The 19,140-nt window shown below is 37.1% G+C and overlaps 3 protein-coding genes across 3 annotated transcripts; 2 read left to right on the top strand and 1 right to left on the bottom strand.

The window, feature by feature from the left end:
• Positions 1 to 1,328: 1,328 nt before the first annotated feature.
• Positions 1,329 to 7,750, top strand: LOC135615576 (probable serine/threonine-protein kinase At1g54610). Its single transcript, XM_065114264.1, has 8 exons — positions 1,329 to 2,336; positions 3,348 to 3,632; positions 3,713 to 4,030; positions 4,923 to 5,150; positions 5,620 to 5,720; positions 5,855 to 5,954; positions 6,401 to 6,805; positions 7,175 to 7,750. Exons 1-8 carry the CDS (start codon positions 1,848 to 1,850, stop codon positions 7,328 to 7,330), a joined length of 2,082 nt encoding a protein of 693 aa, XP_064970336.1. The 5' UTR covers positions 1,329 to 1,847; the 3' UTR covers positions 7,331 to 7,750.
• Positions 7,751 to 8,784: 1,034 nt separating this feature from the next.
• Positions 8,785 to 13,397, bottom strand: LOC103989364 (ras-related protein RABA2a). Its single transcript, XM_009408187.3, has 2 exons — positions 13,143 to 13,397; positions 8,785 to 9,451 (listed from the first exon to the last, which is right to left on the bottom strand). The coding sequence occupies exons 1-2, from the start codon at positions 13,305 to 13,307 to the stop codon at positions 8,963 to 8,965; spliced, it is 654 nt and encodes a 217-aa protein (XP_009406462.2). The 5' UTR covers positions 13,308 to 13,397; the 3' UTR covers positions 8,785 to 8,962.
• A 2,555-nt stretch (positions 13,398 to 15,952) lies between these two features.
• LOC135613665 (GDSL esterase/lipase At1g33811-like) lies at positions 15,953 to 17,418 on the top strand. Its single transcript, XM_065110700.1, has 5 exons — positions 15,953 to 16,218; positions 16,304 to 16,428; positions 16,491 to 16,739; positions 16,819 to 17,092; positions 17,177 to 17,418. Exons 1-5 carry the CDS (start codon positions 15,960 to 15,962, stop codon positions 17,398 to 17,400), a joined length of 1,131 nt encoding a protein of 376 aa, XP_064966772.1. The 5' UTR covers positions 15,953 to 15,959; the 3' UTR covers positions 17,401 to 17,418.
• The last annotated feature ends 1,722 nt before the right edge of the window (positions 17,419 to 19,140 follow it).

The raw sequence follows: 19,140 nt of genomic DNA, 5'->3' as shown, positions 1-19,140 counted from the left end.
TGCCGACGAGAGTACTTCCTCTACCCGGCTCTTCTTTTACCCATATCCTACCTGCACTACAATGGAATCATAGAAAGGGCCCCACTATTGCATCTACATCACAAGGATGGTTGTGACAGAGAACTAAACGAGTTGGCTGGGTGGTAACACAAAGTAGGGAATTAACCGGGGCGTCACAAATATAGTGATCGGACACCAATGCCCTCATTATTTTCCGTTTATTACATAGTTTTTGGAGGACTTGGGATTGGATATTGGTGAAGTGTCGGGGGCACAGCGGACACTTACTATGAAGCTATGATAATAAATGCAGAGGCTCCGTCATGGAATCAAATGAAAATATACTAAAATCATCCGACAAATTAAAATTTTGATGGAGTCATTATTTTATGCAATAAATTTATATATTTTAATTTTTTTAACTGATTTTAAGGATTTACTGAAGAGAACGAGAAAATCTATAGTTGCTAAAGAAATAGAAGAAGACAAGTCAACAAACTGCTTCATGGAGGATGAATCCATTCAGTTCATCTATCTAAAATGGAGGTTCATTGCATCGGTTAAGGATTTTTTGTTTTGTTTTTGGGCATTTTAGTAAACTGGAAGTAAGGCACCTCTTAATAATACTATCTTATTTTATGAGAGTTGAAGTAAAATTAATTTTAAGGATTAGAGAAATAATTCTTAAAAATAAATATTTTAGATTAAGTATGATTAAAATTGAGTATATGAGATCTATTTTTCGTAATATTAGGAGAAGACATGAGAGTATAGTTAAATTAGATATGTAATAATTTCTCTTAAGTAAATTAATTATTGATGATCGATAATATTTTAGTTCTTGCAAAGAGCATTGAACTAACGAGATTGACGTGTCTGGTGGTAAGATGTGCCGCAGCACACGAAATCACGCAGCAAACCGGTTCCTATCTCGACCGTTGCACTCAAACTGCTTCCCCTTCCTAACACGAACGAAACGAACGGCCCCGGGATCAGCATCGCGGCGGTAGTTGGCGCGCGAACTGGGAGAGGCACTCCTGTCCTTACCCCTATCATCGAAGATGGGACCCGAAGGTGCTTTGCTCTGGTTTTGCCCAGTCATCGCACGGGTAAAATGTTTGGTAAGCTGCCGAAAGTGAATTACTTGCCTCACCGAGCGAGCTTTTGAGGGAAAAAAAGGGAGAGGAAAAATAAGAGATAAGGGGAGAAATTGCATTGGTTCGGCGGGATTTTAGGGCTCGGGAGGATCCGCAAAACCCTCCCCGCTTCAGTTTCTCTTACGATCTCATTGATTCTGTTCTGGAATTCTATCTTTCTCTTCCTCCTTCATTTTTCGTTAAGGAAAAGAGAAAAGATCTATTATTCTAATTTCCTTTGTTTTCTATCTTCGCTTTTCAAGAATGAGATTTGGATGTTTTCTTGTAGGTTTTTTTAAATTGAATCGCGGTTCTTGATTTATCCTAGAAAGGCGGCATCTTTTGATCGAAATCTTCTGATTGGCTGTCAGGGCTTTTAGTTTCTTGTTCATATACGGGTTCTTGAAATTGTTTGGATTTAGGTTGAATGCTGCTGTGAAGGATCCCGTGAATTGAATCCTGCTATAAGATTTAGGGCAAGTAAAAGAAGGGTGTTTTTTTGGGTTTCAGAGCGATTTGGTGCATCGTTGAGATTTTAGGATTTCTTGGACTTCCTCGAGTTGAATGCAGGTGAAGATTGTAATCAGAGCCTGACACTAGCACAAAGATTCAACGTGATCTTTGGGTAACGCACCCGGACCAAATGCATTTGTGCTGTCAATCAATTGAGTCGGCACCATTAGAGGAATACTCCGTGCCTTTTTTCCGCTTATGGGCTGCTGCATTTGCCCCAAAGGCATCAGCCCGGGTGGAGACGGCGCGACCAATCGAAGAAAGTCCTTCAAGCGGTTTGTCACGCTCTCGAAGAAAAAGGGTTCTGCGGCAAGAAAAACGAATGTTGATAGTAGCGGGAACCCTAAACCCAACTCCGTGTCAAAGCCCCAAGATAACGTGGTGAGCGCCCTGCCCCCGCCAACTGGAGAAGGGAAGAAGAAAGCTGCAGGTTGTGCCGATAGGATACGGAAGAGCGTGGGGCATCAGAGACGTGTAACTGCGGCTGCTGGGGCAAATAGAGAGAATTCACAAGTTGTGTCTGGGCCAAATGAGGCAGAAGCCAACTTGGGAATTGTTGACGTGCCGAATGGGTTACCTGGGGAGAATGTTGCAGCAGGCTGGCCCTCATGGCTAATTGCTGCAGCTGGGGAAGCATTAAATGGGTGGCAACCTCGGAGAGCTTCTTCATTTGAGAAACTAGATAAGGTTCTAAAACACTTCTTCCTCTTAAGTGATTATTATTATTTTATATTTTACATATGTACATAACTTTCTTGTTTGTATCACCGTTTTTAATTCTCAAATGGCTTTATGTTTAATTTTCCTTGCAAATAAACAGAGAGAGAATTATAAAACTAAGCATTATATCTTTGATGACCCTAATATTATCACAATGTTAATATGCTGCTGCAGTAAAGAAATTTTGCAAGCTACTTCGTTATATGCTGGAATTATGAGAAATTTTGATCCAATAGCTACAACTTGTAAGTTGCAATTGGTCAAAATATTTGGAGTTCCTTGTAAACAAATAACTGTTTTCTGGTAGAGTGTATCAATCTATCATGGCTTTTCAATCTATCATGGTTTTCATGACGAAAATAAGAACATATCAAATTCTGCCTTTTGAGTAAGGAACTCTTAAGACTTTCCTACATGATATACCTATATAGAGAATCTAGCAATAGACGAATTTAAGATGAATGCGAATGATTTAAGATTTTTTTAGTACAATCCTCCTTTGCTTCACTTATAACTACTACCATGCCAATAAATTATCTCTGAATGAAGATTAGAATTCTTTTAAGATGAACTGGCATTTGAATTCAAGGTCACTTTATAGGCTTGTTGATGTATTAAATGTTCTGCAAATGACAAGTTGCTCCAAACTTTTCCACTTCACTGGAATGCAGCCATTGATTTCCATCGATTACACATTGAGGCTGTTGATTGTTGTGGTAAATATTGTACCAGTATATATTTTTTAAGGAGAAAAGGGGAATATGCATTATGATTGACAATGTGATCGACAGAATTGTTCAGAACTGATGGTTATATCATAAAGTAATAAGAGATGATGAGTTTTTACAGTAATCTGGGTGTCCCAAATGCTCTTTGCAATAATACTCTGTTAGAGAATGTGATATAATGAAGTCTTGTATAACGTTTTATATGGCCATTTGGAATGATGGTACACACTACATACGTCACTTTTTGCAGATTGGACAAGGAACTTATAGCAATGTGTACCGAGCCCGTGATCTTGTAACTGGTAAAATTGTTGCACTCAAGAAAGTGCGATTTGTTAATATGGATCCTGAAAGTGTTCGCTTTATGGCAAGAGAAATTAACGTTCTTCATCGACTTGATCACCCAAATGTTATAAAGCTTGAAGGTGTAGTTACATCAAGAGTGTCAGGCAACTTGTATCTTGTTTTTGAGTACATGGAGCATGATCTTGCTGGACTTGCTGCAAGGCCGGGTACCAAGTTCACTGAACCACAGGTTTCTTTTCTATATATTTGACAACTTCATGCTAGATTTTTCTCAAATCTTATATTTGATGACCTTCATATCCATTTCAGGTAAAGTGTTATATGCAACAGCTTCTTGAAGGGCTTGCTCATTGCCACAGTCGAGGGGTTCTGCATCGGGATATCAAGGGCTCAAATCTTCTGATTGACAACAACGGCATTCTTAAGATAGCAGATTTTGGCCTAGCAACAGTTTTCAATCCTGATCAGAAACAGCCATTGACAAGTCGAGTAGTAACACTGTGGTACCGACCCCCTGAGCTTTTGCTTGGTGCTACAGAATATGATGTTGCTGTTGATTTGTGGAGTTCTGGATGCATTCTTGCGGAGTTGCTTGCAGGGAAACCGATCATGCCTGGTAGAACAGAGGTATAAATTATTTGCTTTAGGTATAAATGCATGAAATGACTGCTAACTGGTTAAAAAAAATGTATTATGTGCATAAAGTGAATTGAATGTGGAGGGCTCCTATGTGGTTTGATGATCCACTTCAAATAGATCATCAAGTTGGTTCCTAAATATTCAACTTGATGCTGAAACTACCATTCCATGCTTGCGTAATTGTTTTGTGATCTACATGATGTCACTTACGGATAAATTTCCATGTCTGATGCAAACTAATATATATCTTCAATCTTTTTGATGTTCAACAGTTGAGAAAGTATGTTTCAAATCATACAATCTAAAGCTCACAGCTCATTGCTCCATTGTGCCGCAGTTAGCTCTTGATCTAACCATTTTAATCTACCATTTATTACTATTATGACCATCAAGAATCAAAATCTTTGTGTAATACCAACATCGGCTAATAGTTGCTTTCGGACCGGACACCAGGCTGTATTGAGTGATGCAGATGAGACTTGAATCCATGACTACCAGTGACACCAATGCCTGGTCTTTTCCTTGCTCCTATTGTTATTTGGCTTAAATATTTTCTGTCTCAACTGTTTTTGAACAATGTGTACTGAAAATTTTCTACTGGAATATTTTTTAACAAGATGTGGTTAATTTTCTCTATATAGGTAATAGAAGCATTTTTTTAAGAATATATGAAACTAAGGATTCAGGAACTTCAGTTTTGAATTTTTTAATAGGTTGGATTGGATTTCAAAAACTCATGTTTCTTATAATAAGTCAAATTGTCCTTTTTCCTTAGGATTCCTATATTTGGCTTTGGTTCTCAAACTTGTACATAGTTCTGATGGTTGCCAATTAATAGCTTGATTTCTCATCTGATATGACGGTGGATCAATCTGTGCAGGTGGAACAACTGCACAAGATTTTCAAGCTCCTAGGATCACCATCAGATGAGTACTGGAAGAAATCAAAGTTGCCGCATGCAACTATTTTCAAACCTCAGCACCAATATAAACGCTGTTTTGCAGACACATTCAAGGATTTTCCTCCTTCAGCTTTAACTCTGTTAGATACCCTTCTTGCAATAGAACCGGAAAATCGTGGAACAGCAGCTTCAGCCCTTGAAAGTGAAGTAAGTTTTGATTTCATTGATATAACCATTCATGTAAGGTGTCATATTTTATTTTTATTTGGGACATTTTCAGTGACAAACTTTCACTGCTTCTATTATTTCCAAAAAATTGTTTCCATGCAAATGTTAAGGAACCTGAGAGATGATGTTTATTAACTTCTACTATTTCTTGTTGATTCATATTGTGGTTAATTTGTTTAGCTTCTCGTTATGCGTTACAATTATAATGATCAGAATACAATTTGGCCAGTACCTCTACTATTTGATATTCTTTTAAGCTATATGATGTGGCTAAATATCTGTCTTTGAAGTAGCCAAATCTCAATCAAGTTTCAGAAGAATTTCATCATTGAGTCCTTTCCTTAAACATGCAAGTGTCAGGGTTACCAGTTACATTTTGATATTCTGAAATAGACTTATATGCTATTTGATAATATTGTGATCACTAACCTCAACTTGTACTTTTCAGTTCTTTAGAACTAAACCACTTGCCTGCGACCCTTCTAGTTTGCCTAAATATCCACCCAGCAAGGAGTATGATGTTAAACTTCGGGATGAGGAAATTCGCAGGTATTTTGATTTAAAAAATGATGTATGATAATGCTTCTTATTCTCCTTTTAGGGTAGAGAAACTATTGGAAGATATATATGTTGTTATACTGGATATTGACTTCAGTCGCTCTCTGCTCTATGACCTTCTCCAGACAAAGAGCAGAAGCTACCAAGGGATGGTCGGAGACTGCAAGACCAGGGAGAAAAGAGACCAAAGGAATGGCAATGCCTGATGCAAATATGGAGCTGCAGGTAGAATTCATTTGCGTTTGGCAATGTGATTTGAGACTTCTGTTACTGATGTCATGTGAAAAGAAAAATAAGAGACATGGTTGGAGTGCCAACTCTGCCATCATAATTATATGAGACCGTTTCCTTTCTTCTCATGGGCCAACAGAGCACCCAGGCATCAATTCTTTCTCATGGCATACATCATCTTTTCATGTTTATCTGTAGCTTTTGCACTTGGTTGCATCTGCCATGATGTTTAGAGTTTTAGAGTTAACATGCCTTTATTCCATTTATGTAATGCTTAAGAGTGCATAATTTACCATAAGGGAGTTCCACGTGCTTTATGCAGTCATTCATTGCTTTAACATCAGATCCTGCCGAATGTAATTTTTGGGACAACTGACCAGGCTTTTCTATGGATTCCATTGGTTTAATTTATCCCTTTTTCTTTTTTACTGCTGCTGTAGAAGCAACAGGCACAGGCATATAATGCACAAGATGCTGAGAGGAGGTCCGGGTTTCCAATTGACTCTGCAGTAGGAACAGCACAAAATGGCTTCTATCAATTGGGTGTGCACCCTGGTGGATATGGAACCACATTGACTAAGAAAGTGAATCAGGAAGAGATGAGGGTTCCTGGACCATCAAAGAGTTCGGCTAGAGTGTCAAATGACTCTCAGTTGCAGAAACAGAGATCATACATTCATTTGTCAGGAGCTGATGGCATCCCGGGTTCAGTAGCAACAAGAACCACTGCAAACTCCAGATACAATCGGCTTGATGTGACCGAGTCCTCTGACAAGCATATACTTGATCGAGCTGCCTCCACACACAAGAAAGATGACAGAACAGTGAGCAAAGAATCCACAATCGTATGTTCTACTTGATGATAATTGCTTAATTTATAGTTGTTGAATTAGTTGTATGTGTCAATAAATTTCAACATGCATGAAAAGTGAACCTTGTGATTTTTTATCCATTGAATCATGGCATCCTGAAATTGGATAAGCTTTAGAACACATGGTTTCCATATCTAACCAAATAGAAGATGCATGCAACTTCAACAGTTCCTAAAACCTGATTGGAAGCATGGTCGTATATTTCTCTTGGATAAGACAATTTTCTCTCACCATGACCAAGTTTTTCTTCTTTACTTCGTCCATGAGCATGAAAACAAGCATAGATTTATATGCTGACAAGTTTATTTTACCAAGTGCTTTCACACTTTGCCAAAATTTCAGGTTTATGGTACTAGGAACAAGAAAATCCAGTATTCTGGACCACTGATGCCCCCAGGAGGAAATGTTGAAGATATGCTCAAGGAACATGAGAGGCAGATCCAACAGGCGGTTCGCAAAGCACGCATTGATAAAGTCAAGACCAAAAAGAACTTTTAAGAAGGATAATTAGGGGAAAGACTTTTGTGGCAGAATCGGCAGAAGAAAATTCTAACTTACTCAAAAGTATATATGGTACATGGTTTGTTGAATTAGCAGATGTGAGGACCATCTGGATCATAATCGGTGAATCAGGCACTACATTGTAGAAGCTTTTGGTGGTTAAAAGCTGAATTCTGTTTGCAGTTAAAGAATTTCCACCTTTCCTTTACCCTCTGCCAATAGTATCTTCTTCCTGGAAGTTCCAAGGATGATGAGAGTCTTGTGTTACTTATTGGGTGGTGTATGCACAGATGTATATGGGCCTGAGTGTTTGGGTTTTCAATATCTGAATAAGAAACTTGACCTCTTCAGAACTGCAAATTATCATGTAAATCATATTCTCAAGATTCAATTTGAATTAACATATCAAGATACAGTTGTACTCAGAAGATTTACTGTCATCTTTTTGTTGTGTTTTCTGGTGAGACCACTGTCATGTGGTGCACGAACTTGTATCGAACTTTTTGCCACCGCAACAATTACTCTGTAAAGTTATAATTCAAGTATCAGCTCATCCGCTATGTTGTCACCAGAAATCTGAATACGGGGAGCTGAAGCTTGCATCAAGAGAACATCTTTCCTCTTTCCAGCAGCAGGAATTAGGTTTGGTTGGGGCTACAATGTGTCTGTAATTTTTCCATCTTTATCTCAAGCTTTGAATGGATTGATGCTGAACAATCTTCAGCAACAAATGTTACTTTTTCCGATAAATCTCAGAATAAATCTTCATGCAGAAACTCGAAGATAATATTACATCAGCGACTGATTATTTCCACACACTGCATAATCTTATCTTAAACCTCTATTTGCCCACACCATGAAGGCTAAGAGTCCAAACTCCATCAACCCAAAGCTCCTCCTTGCATTTCTCCCCCTTCTCCTTCCAACACATCAGCAGTGAGGGGGATGGATACTGATGTGCTTATGCATGATGTGGATAGAGCTCAAGAATCTTGCTGTGTGAAGGACAACACACTATTCCCAGCCACAGCTGATACAAGAATCTCATTGTGTCCTTGATGATATAGAGGAGAAGGTTGTAGCAGTTAGAATTTGGTCTTATTGCTGTGATAATATCTTTTGAAAGAGCTTATCTAATTATAACTATTACATTCTTATATCAAGTTTTAGTCTTTTTTTTTTTTTAGTATATGTATACCCCTCAGAATAAGGGTGCATTATATATGATAATATCTATATTTCATACTTGTTTCTGTACTTTCCATAATATTATAAACTTGAACCAAAATCCTCCATACTAACTATATTAACAATCTCTGATTTAGGTTAGATATCACATTTATTTAATTAAACTTGTTGTAAGATACTCGCAAATATCAACTTTGAAGGAGTATAACTCACACTAACTATAAAATATTTACGTAAATACTTATGTTAAGAGAATGCTAATCTGCACAAAAAACCTTTCTTTAAGTAATAAAATGTATGTGAAGACATCAGAGAAATGAGAGCCTCGAGCAATCATCTGATGTTGAATGGAGAACAAGAAATCATAACCCAATATTATAATCCCCAAATTAACATCCAGAACTAAAAGCATAAGAATAACAAGGGTGAGGACGAACGCTACTATGTTGAGCAGCATTGCTTCTTTGTGTTGGACTCTGATGCTGAGACCACAATGGTTTTCCCTTCTTTAACACTTCCAGCAATTCCAGGTCCAGGCTCATCGGAAGAGATGTTCTTTTTACTGATGACTCGATATATCTCCGCAAGAATCAACTGAAATGCCTGCTCCACATTCGTCGCCTCAAGGGCAGATGTCTCGATATACGAAAGCCCTTCCTTTTCAGCATAGCTTTGTGCATCCTCCGAGGCCACTGCACGGAGTTGCTTGAGGTCAGTCTTGTTACCGATGAGCATGATCACGATATTAGGGTCAGCATGGTCACGGAGCTCCTTGAGCCATCGACTGACATTCTCGAATGTGGTTGGTTTGGTCACATCATACACTAGGATAGCACCAAGGGCCCCACGGTAGTAGGCACTTGTTATTGCCCGGTATCGTTCCTGGCCTGCTGTGTCCCATATTTGGGATTTTATTATCCGGCCTTCAACCTTGAAAAGGCAGTAAAGATGAAAGAAACAAAATAAGTAATGCAAATCAACGAAACAACACCAGGAAATGGAGTTTGAGCTTGAGGAAACTATGTCAATAGGGTAGCTGATAGGTAAAGATATTCACAATGTGCAAACTGAAAATGATTCAAATGGTGCGGGACATTCAGATGCAATGCAACAATCGATGATACTTAATTCACTACAATTAGTAATACCAGAGCCAGAGTCGTTATTTGATTTCACTCACAAGTCACAACATGTTTGTCTAATGTATGATCCTTCTAGACATAAGAAGGATGTCAAGACATGAATCACTTGGAAAGCTGGAGATTCACCTAAACAAATGCTTCACAAATAAAAAGGCTGTTGCATAGAATTACTCATGAAAACATATAAAGTACATATGCACACGTAATGTAGCAAGTTTGGACAACAAAATGATTTATTGGTCGATACATTCTGAACTAAAAAGCAATAACAAGTAAATTGCTGTCCTCTATACGAACCAGGGATTTTCAAAGTAGTTAGCCACCATGACTTAGAGATTATAATTCTAATTTGACCATTAAGTATCCACTTGCATAGAAAGAAGGATTGTTGTGTCAATAGTTACATGTTAGTGGTGATAAAAATGTACCATCCAAAGAGATATCAACATTCATCATGCAAAACAATGCCAAGGATGCAGGCATATGGCTAGATCAATTTTTAAACGGCATTGGCCAGCACAAAGGCATGTTGATTGGCACACCATGGATTCAAACTATACCTAAAAGGTATTAACTTGCCCAGTGCTACAATACAGCAATCCAAGCTGAGAAATCAATATCGATGCAATTTCTCTCTTTCCACATCAAGCTACCCAAAGCAAAATAGTAATTCATAGTCTATGATCCAGTTGTTCTGCAGAAAATCATAAACTGATTCTGTTTCACATTTCAATTTATAATAATAATAACACTATTATTATTGCAACGCAGTTGAAGAAAAAATAATCTACAATCTCATTGGGAAGTTAATAACACATATGGCTGTTGGCAACTTTTGGAGCATGTAGCAAATTTTAAATATGAAGAAATTCAAGAGGCTAACAGAAATCAATAGGCTTCATGCATTGACCCTAGCTACAGAAATCAATAGCAAATTTTCAACACGGTTAGGTTGCGTACATTGATCCTTGCTAGACCTTGCATTGTCAGGATCTTTGTGCATCTTTCAAGAAATCAATAGGCTGCCATCTAGTTGTTAAAGCATTCTATCATGTCAAGAATCTCTGAGTCATGCTATGTCAAACTTTACAAACTATTAGGTGTTTGAAACAGCATCTTCCACAATTGTTTCTTTTTCAATCTTCTAGTTACGTTCCAACAGGGCTATCACTGAAATGTACAATAAGTAACCTATGCATCCATCAATTCTAAAGTAATAAACAAAGATTGATCTTGACACTTACTCAAAAAATATATCTAGCAACTAGAATATAATCTCTCGGCAGGCACTACTAATACTAGTAATTAGTTGAGTAGGGAAATCAAGATTGAAGTCATTGTGGACTATGAAAAAAATAATGTCTGAAAAGTGGATTGAAGTTTAAATCTTCATCAGGATTACATGTTTCTGTTGAAGATCTCAGAAAGGTAACATGTAAATATTAACATATATTAAGAACCTAATAATGTATTAAGACAAAAGATTTTGGATCTCTTCCCAAATCTGCAAATGACTAGGAGCAGTAGTATCTACCTCCCAAAAATAAAAAAGAATTGTTGCTCAAAGCAGGAAGAAATACTAAAAACAATCTAATTGCTGGAGGTATTGTACCAATTGAAGAAAACATTATTATACTACAAGAATTATGAACCATAGAAACTAAAAAGATTGTTAATAATTTACCTTGAATTCCAAAATATGAATATATGATGTTCAGGCCACAGGATTCACTATATTTATTCTCATATCTTAAAGATAAACTAGATGTGCCATCAAAGTTAGCATTATCCAGTGGCTCCATCTCAAGGCTTGTAATTGGAAAATAAAGGAAAAAAGAAGAGAAAGAAAAAGGGTGTTCTCTACATGGAACTGGACTGAAGTCGAGAACTACTTCCCTTTATGAATTTACATGAAACCAAATGGAAGTAGCAGGTAATCACTATGTACGTCAATTCAAGTCAGTTGTGTCAACTCCCTAACCTGAATTGAATTCATTTTCTAATCAGGCTAATCACTTTATCTAATGAATGATCCAAAACCACCCAGATTTGTAATTCGATTGGGATACATGTTGAGTCAAGAACTGACACCCCCTAAAGGCACCACATTAATGCAACAAATATGTCAAATAAAACTTATATATAATGTAGGAAGTTTGAGGACAAAGTATGGAAGATCAGAAAGGATCACAAGAAAGAAAAATAAGATTGTACACAAGAAGAACAATAAAATAGAAAGAAATATAACTAGGCCAACCAACCATAAAAGCTTTTATTAAAAAATATATATATAAGTCAGACTTTGCATGTAATATTGAATCATACAAGCATTTACCTCAGTATGAATCGTTCTCTCTCCATCTAAAAGGGTACATACCAAATATGGATAATGGGATCATGATCAAATTGTCTATATTGAGTTTTTCTATGAACCTATTGATGGAGAAACTATTGGTTTGTTTGGTATTGAAAGACAAAAATAAAAACGAAAACCTTTCTTTACTCTTTCTCTCTCTTCTTAAAAAGGTACTTTTGATATACCATAAAAAGTACTTTAATGCAACATCACACGTCCCTGTAAATGGACACTTTGAGACCCATTTTCCTATTTGAACTAAAGTCTATATAGAATAAGATGAAATGTTCATCATGTGAATTCTCATCAACAAGAAAACTGGACCCTAACAATTGCATCCGCAGGTCTAACTTCTACTTCTACTTAAGCAAATAATATCAGCCACATGTCAAACTAAAGAAAGAAAAATGAGTTTACAACAATCAACAAAAATGACTTGCATCCAATTAAAATATAGACCAGATGCAAACTAAGCCTAGATAGGCATGAACATCTAGAATAAAATGCTAAAATTAAGCTCCATTCAAACGCTTTTTATGTTCAACCTAATTGCACTGATTTGCTTTTGTTGCCAATAATTATGCTCTCGTCACTAGATTTTTGGTACGCTAGTACTTATAGAATTTTTGAGGGAGTCATCCACAGAATTATAAGTTGTCACATGAAAACGTCAATTAAATTTCCAATTTTGTTTTCTGTATTGGATAAGAAAAAGAAAAAGTGAATGAAGAAAAAGATGGAAGAAACCAGAAAGTACGAGAATTGAGGGAAAGAGAAAAGTAACATCAATAAAAAAATCGTGACCTTGAACTCCAAAAGAAGAGTGGAAGGGGTTAAAAAACAAAGAGAATGAAAAAATGCTCAAAATCCATAATCAAAAAGGAGAAAAAACACTCTTTTCTCGAAGAACCAATGTCCCAAATTCAGAGATCCACCGGATCAAGATGGGAATGGATCTATCATTTCCGGAACAGGAAACCCGATCGAGGAAGAGATCCAGAAGAGCACGCAGAAGAAGCCAGAATCGGATCATTTGATCGAGATGAAAGGTCCAACGGAGCAAGAAGAATCCGGGGGAAACAGAAGGCACCGGTGGAGGGGCAGGGTGAGAGGGATCCGACACCTGGAGGGTTCGGGTGGCGAATTCAACGCCGATGGTGGACTTGGACTCCAGGCAGAACTCGTTGCGGGTGAAGCGGGAAAGGAGGTTGGATTTGCCCACTCCCGAGTCGCCGATCAACACCACCTTGAAGAGGTAGTCGTACTCCTCCTCCGCTCTCCTCGCCATCTTCTCCGCCTCCCTCTCCCTCCCCGCTTTCTTCGCTGAAAAGTTCGAACTTTTGCTCCAGACACTTTGCTTTTTGCCCTCCCACCGCCTTTTCACTGCCATCTACCACTTCAAAAGTCAAATAACGTCTAAAATAATAAAAATAATATTTACCCAATTATTTAAATTTTCTGCATATATATATATATATATATATATATATATATATATATATATATATATATATATATATATATATATAAAATATTAAGTCAGGATAAAAATTTAATTATATGGAGCTAATTATATATTATCTTTATAATTAATTATTTTTAACATCCGATCATTATATTCCCATAAGTTATATTGGAATCTTTATAATTATGAAAGTAAAATATTAAGATTCGATTAAAAATATAATTTTATATAATTAAAAATTAAAAAATATAGATATATTTTATTAAAATAATAAATTAAATTTTTTATTTTTGTAAATATAAAAATCTTATAATTTTTAAAAATATAACGATCGAGATGCTAAAAATAACTTATTACAGGAATAACCTATAATTAGTTCGATTACACCCTATGTATCCTATGAATTGATCCAATCACTCTTATATAAGATTTATATGATTGATTATATTTTTTTGATATATTCATCAAAATATAATAAATATATGGATTAATATTATCATCTTATAGATATCAGTTCATCCGAGTTTGAAAATAATTTTTAAGTTAGAAATCATATTGAACAAAATTAAATAAAGGATAACAAAACTTAGTATGGACAAGCTTGGAACTCGAGGGAAGATAAAAAATATATATTGAGTATTTTTAAAAATTTATGTGAGATAGTATAGATTAATCTAAGAGAAAGAAAAAAGAGAACTTATACTTTAAAATTTGACTGTTTCTTCCTCACAATAATAAATAGTTTTTCTTCTCCCTCGTTATCTCATCTGTCAACGACAACTACACACCTTTCTTATTCGTTCATGAACGGCAGCAAATTGTGATGCGTCTCATTTGGCTGCATGTCTTGGGACATGCAATCCTTTGTCAACTATTCCTCACTCTGATCTCATTCTCAGCTCAAGAACAAGATCAAATATCACCAAGGGAGCAGTTAAACTAAAGAGTCGAAGATCGAAACTAAACATTGTGCTCTAAATCTTAGTCCATCCTTCTCTTCGCTTTCATCACAAAATTTTTACCTTAAGCAATTGGAAGCTAAATAAATATTGGTTAGTGTGGTTCTTTGAAGAATTAGCAGATTATTAAACCTAACTCCTCCGTTATCAATATGTTCCCATTTTGATCGGTAAGAACATCCCTTCATTTGTTATTGAGAACTTTTATTATGAGTTTTTCTCCCTCGCTATTAAGAGTGAAAAATATATTTCATCGAGCCGAGAGATTATATTTAAGTATTTAACATACATCATTATGTGCATATACATATTTAGTATGTGCTTTGATATTTTAGATTTATATTATTGTAATATTATGCATTAGAGGCTTTATGTTATTTTTTATTTTTGAAAAATTCCTATTTGATGGTGCCGAGTATTGTTGACTAATGAGTCGACCTAATTGGTCCACTATTGAAGGTGCAAGCTTATCCAGGTATTTCTTTGACGTGAGAGACTTAGTAAAATGAGACTACATATATTATCGGATTGAAAGCCGTTCTATGGGTAAGGACCCACTTTAGGATGACCAGGTAGGTAAATTGGGATCTTCCTAATTGCAAGGTTCCTCTTTAGGGGTTGGGTCATGCGAGTGTCTTCGTGTGATCAACGATCATGCATGACAAGCCGACATTGAGAGTTATCCAACGTAGTCCCTTCGATGCTTAAGTTAGCGAAGAGGAAAAGACAACAGAATAACCATATAACTGAGTTAGTGTGTAGAGAGTCTCCCTTTAGTGTGAGTTGATAGATTTTTTTTTATACCTAATCCATAGACCTTCTTACTAGTTGGGATAAGATCAAGTTAATTACCCGATCATGATAAGAAGAATATTTCTTGCCACATATCTTGATAGGATAGAGCGGTTATTATCAATCATTAATGCATGGTAGGTTGGGATGTACGACGACACCATTTTGGGACTGATGACTTGAAATTATACTTAGGTGTCTGTGGCAAATAAGTTTACATGCGATAAAATCATCCACATCACAATTCAAGAAATATATCATTGAATTATTTGTTTAGTATTAAGGTGAAGATCATCGATACATTTTCTCTATGGAATGTTGGGAGATAGCTTATTTTTAGTTTTTCTTTTTTTTTGCTAGTTGAGTCTATTTTACTTGTTATGCAATATAACAGGCAAAAATTTTAATTTATTATTATGAATAAAGTTTGTTCTAGTCATTGATTTGCTATAAGAGCATAGTTAGGAATCTATATGTGTTAGGATATTCGAAATCGAAAGAACTTTTAAGGATGAACCTGTCATCTCGATCACCACCTCCATTAAATGCAAAATCTTGGAGCTGTAGGAAGCGCATGAACCACCACCCAATAGCAACAAGTGTCCTCACGAGCTCTCTGCCTCGACCGACAGCAATCACTTTTGCCGTCGCCGGTCTGCAGCCTATATATATCATGCAGCTTCCTGCCAAGAAGCTCGGACAGTACAGGATCCAGCCTCGGTTCATGGCGTGCTCTTGGATCATGGGAGACTACTTCGGCAAGCTCGTGCTGCTCGTTCTTGCCTTGTCCGAGGTGACGAGAGCTTGGTATGTAGCCCCTCAGGTGCCCTGCTTCTTCATCTTCGGGGACTCCCTGGTGGACAACGGCAACAACAACAACATCCTCACGCTCGCCCGGGCCAACTACAGGCCTTACGGCATCGACTTCGTCGAGGGCTCCTCCGGGAGGTTCACCAATGGCCGCACCTTGGTCGATGTCTTGGGTAATACTGCACACACGCATGCCCGCCGTCTGCTCGTCTCTTTGACGTGATTGACTGACTTCTCGGCTCTTTCATGGTGTTCCAGCTCAGTTGCTAGGTTTCCGAGGCTTCATTCCGCCCTACGCCGTCGCAGAGAGAGCTGGCATCTTTAGAGGCTTGAACTACGCGTCGGGGGCTGCCGGCATCAGAGACGAAACCGGCAACAACCTGGTAATTAAGCAGCTGAGCTGTGAACTGCTGCAGGAAACCATCTTACCTCTCTTGCATGACAGGGAGATCACTACCCTCTTGCACAGCAAATAAACCACTTCCGTGACACCGTGAGGGTGATGACGAGAATGTTCAGGGGGAACTCCACCAGGGCTGGTGACTACCTGGGGAAATGCATCTACTACATGGGGTTGGGCAGCAATGACTACCTGAACAACTATTTCATGCCCACCATGTACCCGACCAGCAGAGAATACAGTCCCCGAACTTACGCTGCTCTCCTCCTCGAAGACTACTCCCGGCAGCTAACCGTATGGCTTTGCTGCTTCTGCACTCATCAGCAACCCACTCTACGTCTTTTACATGCGTGCATGTCGTCGTTGATGACAGGAACTGTACGATCTGGGAGCGCGAAAGGTGGCGATCATCGGGATCGGCCAGATTGGCTGCATACCGTATGAGCTAGCTCGATACAGGAATCGCAACACTAGGAAAGGCAGCAGCAGTGGTTGCAACGAGGACATCAACACGGCCATATCGATCTTTAACACAGGCCTTGTGAGGATGGTGAAGAGGTTCAATGCTCAGCTTCCTGATGCCAAATTCGTCTACGTCAACACCTACGAGAGCTCGAAAGAACTGGTCGCGAATGCAGCTTCCTACGGTAAGATTGTTGCTCTAGTCCGAACATTAGCTATGAGATGACCTGATGAGGTGACGAGTTCTAAGCTTTGTGCCGGTGCAACAGGGTTCGATGTGATCGACAAGGGCTGCTGCGGCGTGGGGCGGAACAACGGGCAGATAACATGTCTTCCTCTTCAGACGCCCTGCGCCGACCGCACTAGCTACTTGTTCTGGGATGCATTCCACCCCACCGAGGTCGCCAATGTCATCTACGCCAAGAAAGCATACAATTCCTCTTCTGCTTCTGATGTATACCCCATGAACCTGAGGCAGCTTGCCATGGCCTGACTGCCAGTTTGAGTTCCTGAGCTGGATGAATATCCATTCATATCTGCAGAAGTTTATAGCTGCAACTTCACAGTGCCTTAGGAACAAGTTCTTGATGTCATTATCTCGGATGTGGAAGTCTGCCTCATGCATTTATCACAGTAGAGCCTTGGGGCATTCATCTTCTCCAATCTCTGTTACACTGAATCTTGTTTTACCTAAAAATTCAGTGTCAGTAGTTTACTTTGAGTATGAAGCTGTCTGATGGTATTTCATCTAAGTTATATCACCATGGACAATCTTTACAGAACAAGAAATAAAGCAGGCCCTTTCTGCTTTATCTAAACAAAGTATATGATTAATAATGGCCTATCTATATAGAACAAGTAGCAAGCTTGTGATACTAAAGGGACCTTAACTGAATACCATTTGTATTCAAAACAAGCTTGTGAACAAATTTTACCATCACTTAAGACTGACATGTACTTCAACTAAATATTAACAATGTTTTAGTGTAAGAGACAAATGTTTTTATGTAACAACTCTCTAACTTTATCTACTCTCAATGTTTAAATTAAACTATAAAAAACTATTTATGAACTTCACCGAGAGCTTAGTATATTGAACTTGACTCATTTTTTATATCAGTCGATTTCATTAACTCTAAATCCGACAACTTTTTATTCCTATCATAACAAAAAAATATAGTATATGTACTGGTTTATATGAATAATATTATTATCACAAATAACAATTTTATGAAGATCAAATAATTTCTTAAGTAATTGACATATCAGTTCTCCAATAAAGATCTAGAAACCTTAAGCTATTTTGAAATAATGTTTATATCTTCTATACTTTTATTATCTCAAAAAAAAGTATATTCGAGATCTTTTATCAAAGACGAACATGCAAAATGCCAAAGAAGTTACCACCTCACTTTCTTCCACTAAGTTACTCAAATTATATGTTGATAGTCATACTACGGATCCCACATAATACTAACAATTACTTAGTTTCTTATAGTGTTTATCTATTAAATATTTAGATATTTTATTTATAATTAATAAATTATCATAATTCATGTATTGGCCCTCCACTGCATATTGGTCAACACGAAAATATATCCTATGATATCTTAAAGAGACTCTCAATCATGAACTTTTTTTTTATAAACATTCATCACTTCATCTTCATGCTTTTGTTGATACTGATTGGACAAGCAATACTAATGACAAAATATTTAAATCAACCTATATTATCGTTTTTAGAGCAAACATGATCAATTAGAGTATCAAGAAACATAACATAGTCATAAAATCCACCACTAAAATCGAATACCGAGTCATCGCCACCACCACTATAGAACTCAACTTGATCACCAATATGTTACACGAACTTGACATCACCTCCTAATTTACTCTAATAATATACCTAATGTTTCACTCTCGCATAAAATATTTTATCATCGATTTTTACTTTATCAGAGATTAAGTTATCAAACGTTATCTATATATTTCTTACGTCTATACTTCTGATAAATTATCTGACTTCCTCACAGAACTTCTTGCTTACAGAGTATTTCAATTATATCGTTTTAAGATTGACATCCTTAATGAAAACTTAACCCTACGAGGATATGATAGAGGATCATGATATAAGCAAATATGAAATGATAATTTTATATTTTTACAAATTTAATCTTTAATTAATTTATAATTTGAGAATCACACACCAAGGTCAGGGTAAGAGTGAAGCTTC

This window comes from Musa acuminata, chromosome BXJ2-6 (assembly GCF_036884655.1).
Source record: "Musa acuminata AAA Group cultivar baxijiao chromosome BXJ2-6, Cavendish_Baxijiao_AAA, whole genome shotgun sequence".
In the NCBI taxonomy this organism is placed as follows: domain Eukaryota; kingdom Viridiplantae; phylum Streptophyta; class Magnoliopsida; order Zingiberales; family Musaceae; genus Musa; species Musa acuminata.
This window is presented reverse-complemented; position numbering and strand designations above follow the sequence as displayed.

What these genes read in the sequence shown, in the direction of transcription:
- LOC135615576 (XM_065114264.1), top strand. Translation starts at nt 1,848, where the DNA reads ATGGGCTGCTGCATTTGCCCCAAAGGCATCAGCCCGGGTGGAGACGGC. An exon ending in CGGGATGAGGAAATTCGCAG is followed by an intron (nt 5,721 to 5,854) that starts GTATTTTGATTT and finishes GACCTTCTCCAG; the next exon opens with ACAAAGAGCAGAAGCTACCA. An exon ending in TGAGCAAAGAATCCACAATC is followed by an intron (nt 6,806 to 7,174) that starts GTATGTTCTACT and finishes CCAAAATTTCAG; the next exon opens with GTTTATGGTACTAGGAACAA.
- LOC103989364 (XM_009408187.3), bottom strand. Translation starts at nt 13,307, where the DNA reads ATGGCGAGGAGAGCGGAGGAGGAGTACGACTACCTCTTCAAGGTGGTG. An exon ending in TCGCCACCCGAACCCTCCAG is followed by an intron (nt 9,452 to 13,142) that starts GTGTCGGATCCC and finishes TGCCTTTTCAAG; the next exon opens with GTTGAAGGCCGGATAATAAA.
- LOC135613665 (XM_065110700.1), top strand. Translation starts at nt 15,960, where the DNA reads ATGGCGTGCTCTTGGATCATGGGAGACTACTTCGGCAAGCTCGTGCTG. An exon ending in CACCTTGGTCGATGTCTTGG is followed by an intron (nt 16,219 to 16,303) that starts GTAATACTGCAC and finishes ATGGTGTTCCAG; the next exon opens with CTCAGTTGCTAGGTTTCCGA. An exon ending in ACTACTCCCGGCAGCTAACC is followed by an intron (nt 16,740 to 16,818) that starts GTATGGCTTTGC and finishes CGTTGATGACAG; the next exon opens with GAACTGTACGATCTGGGAGC.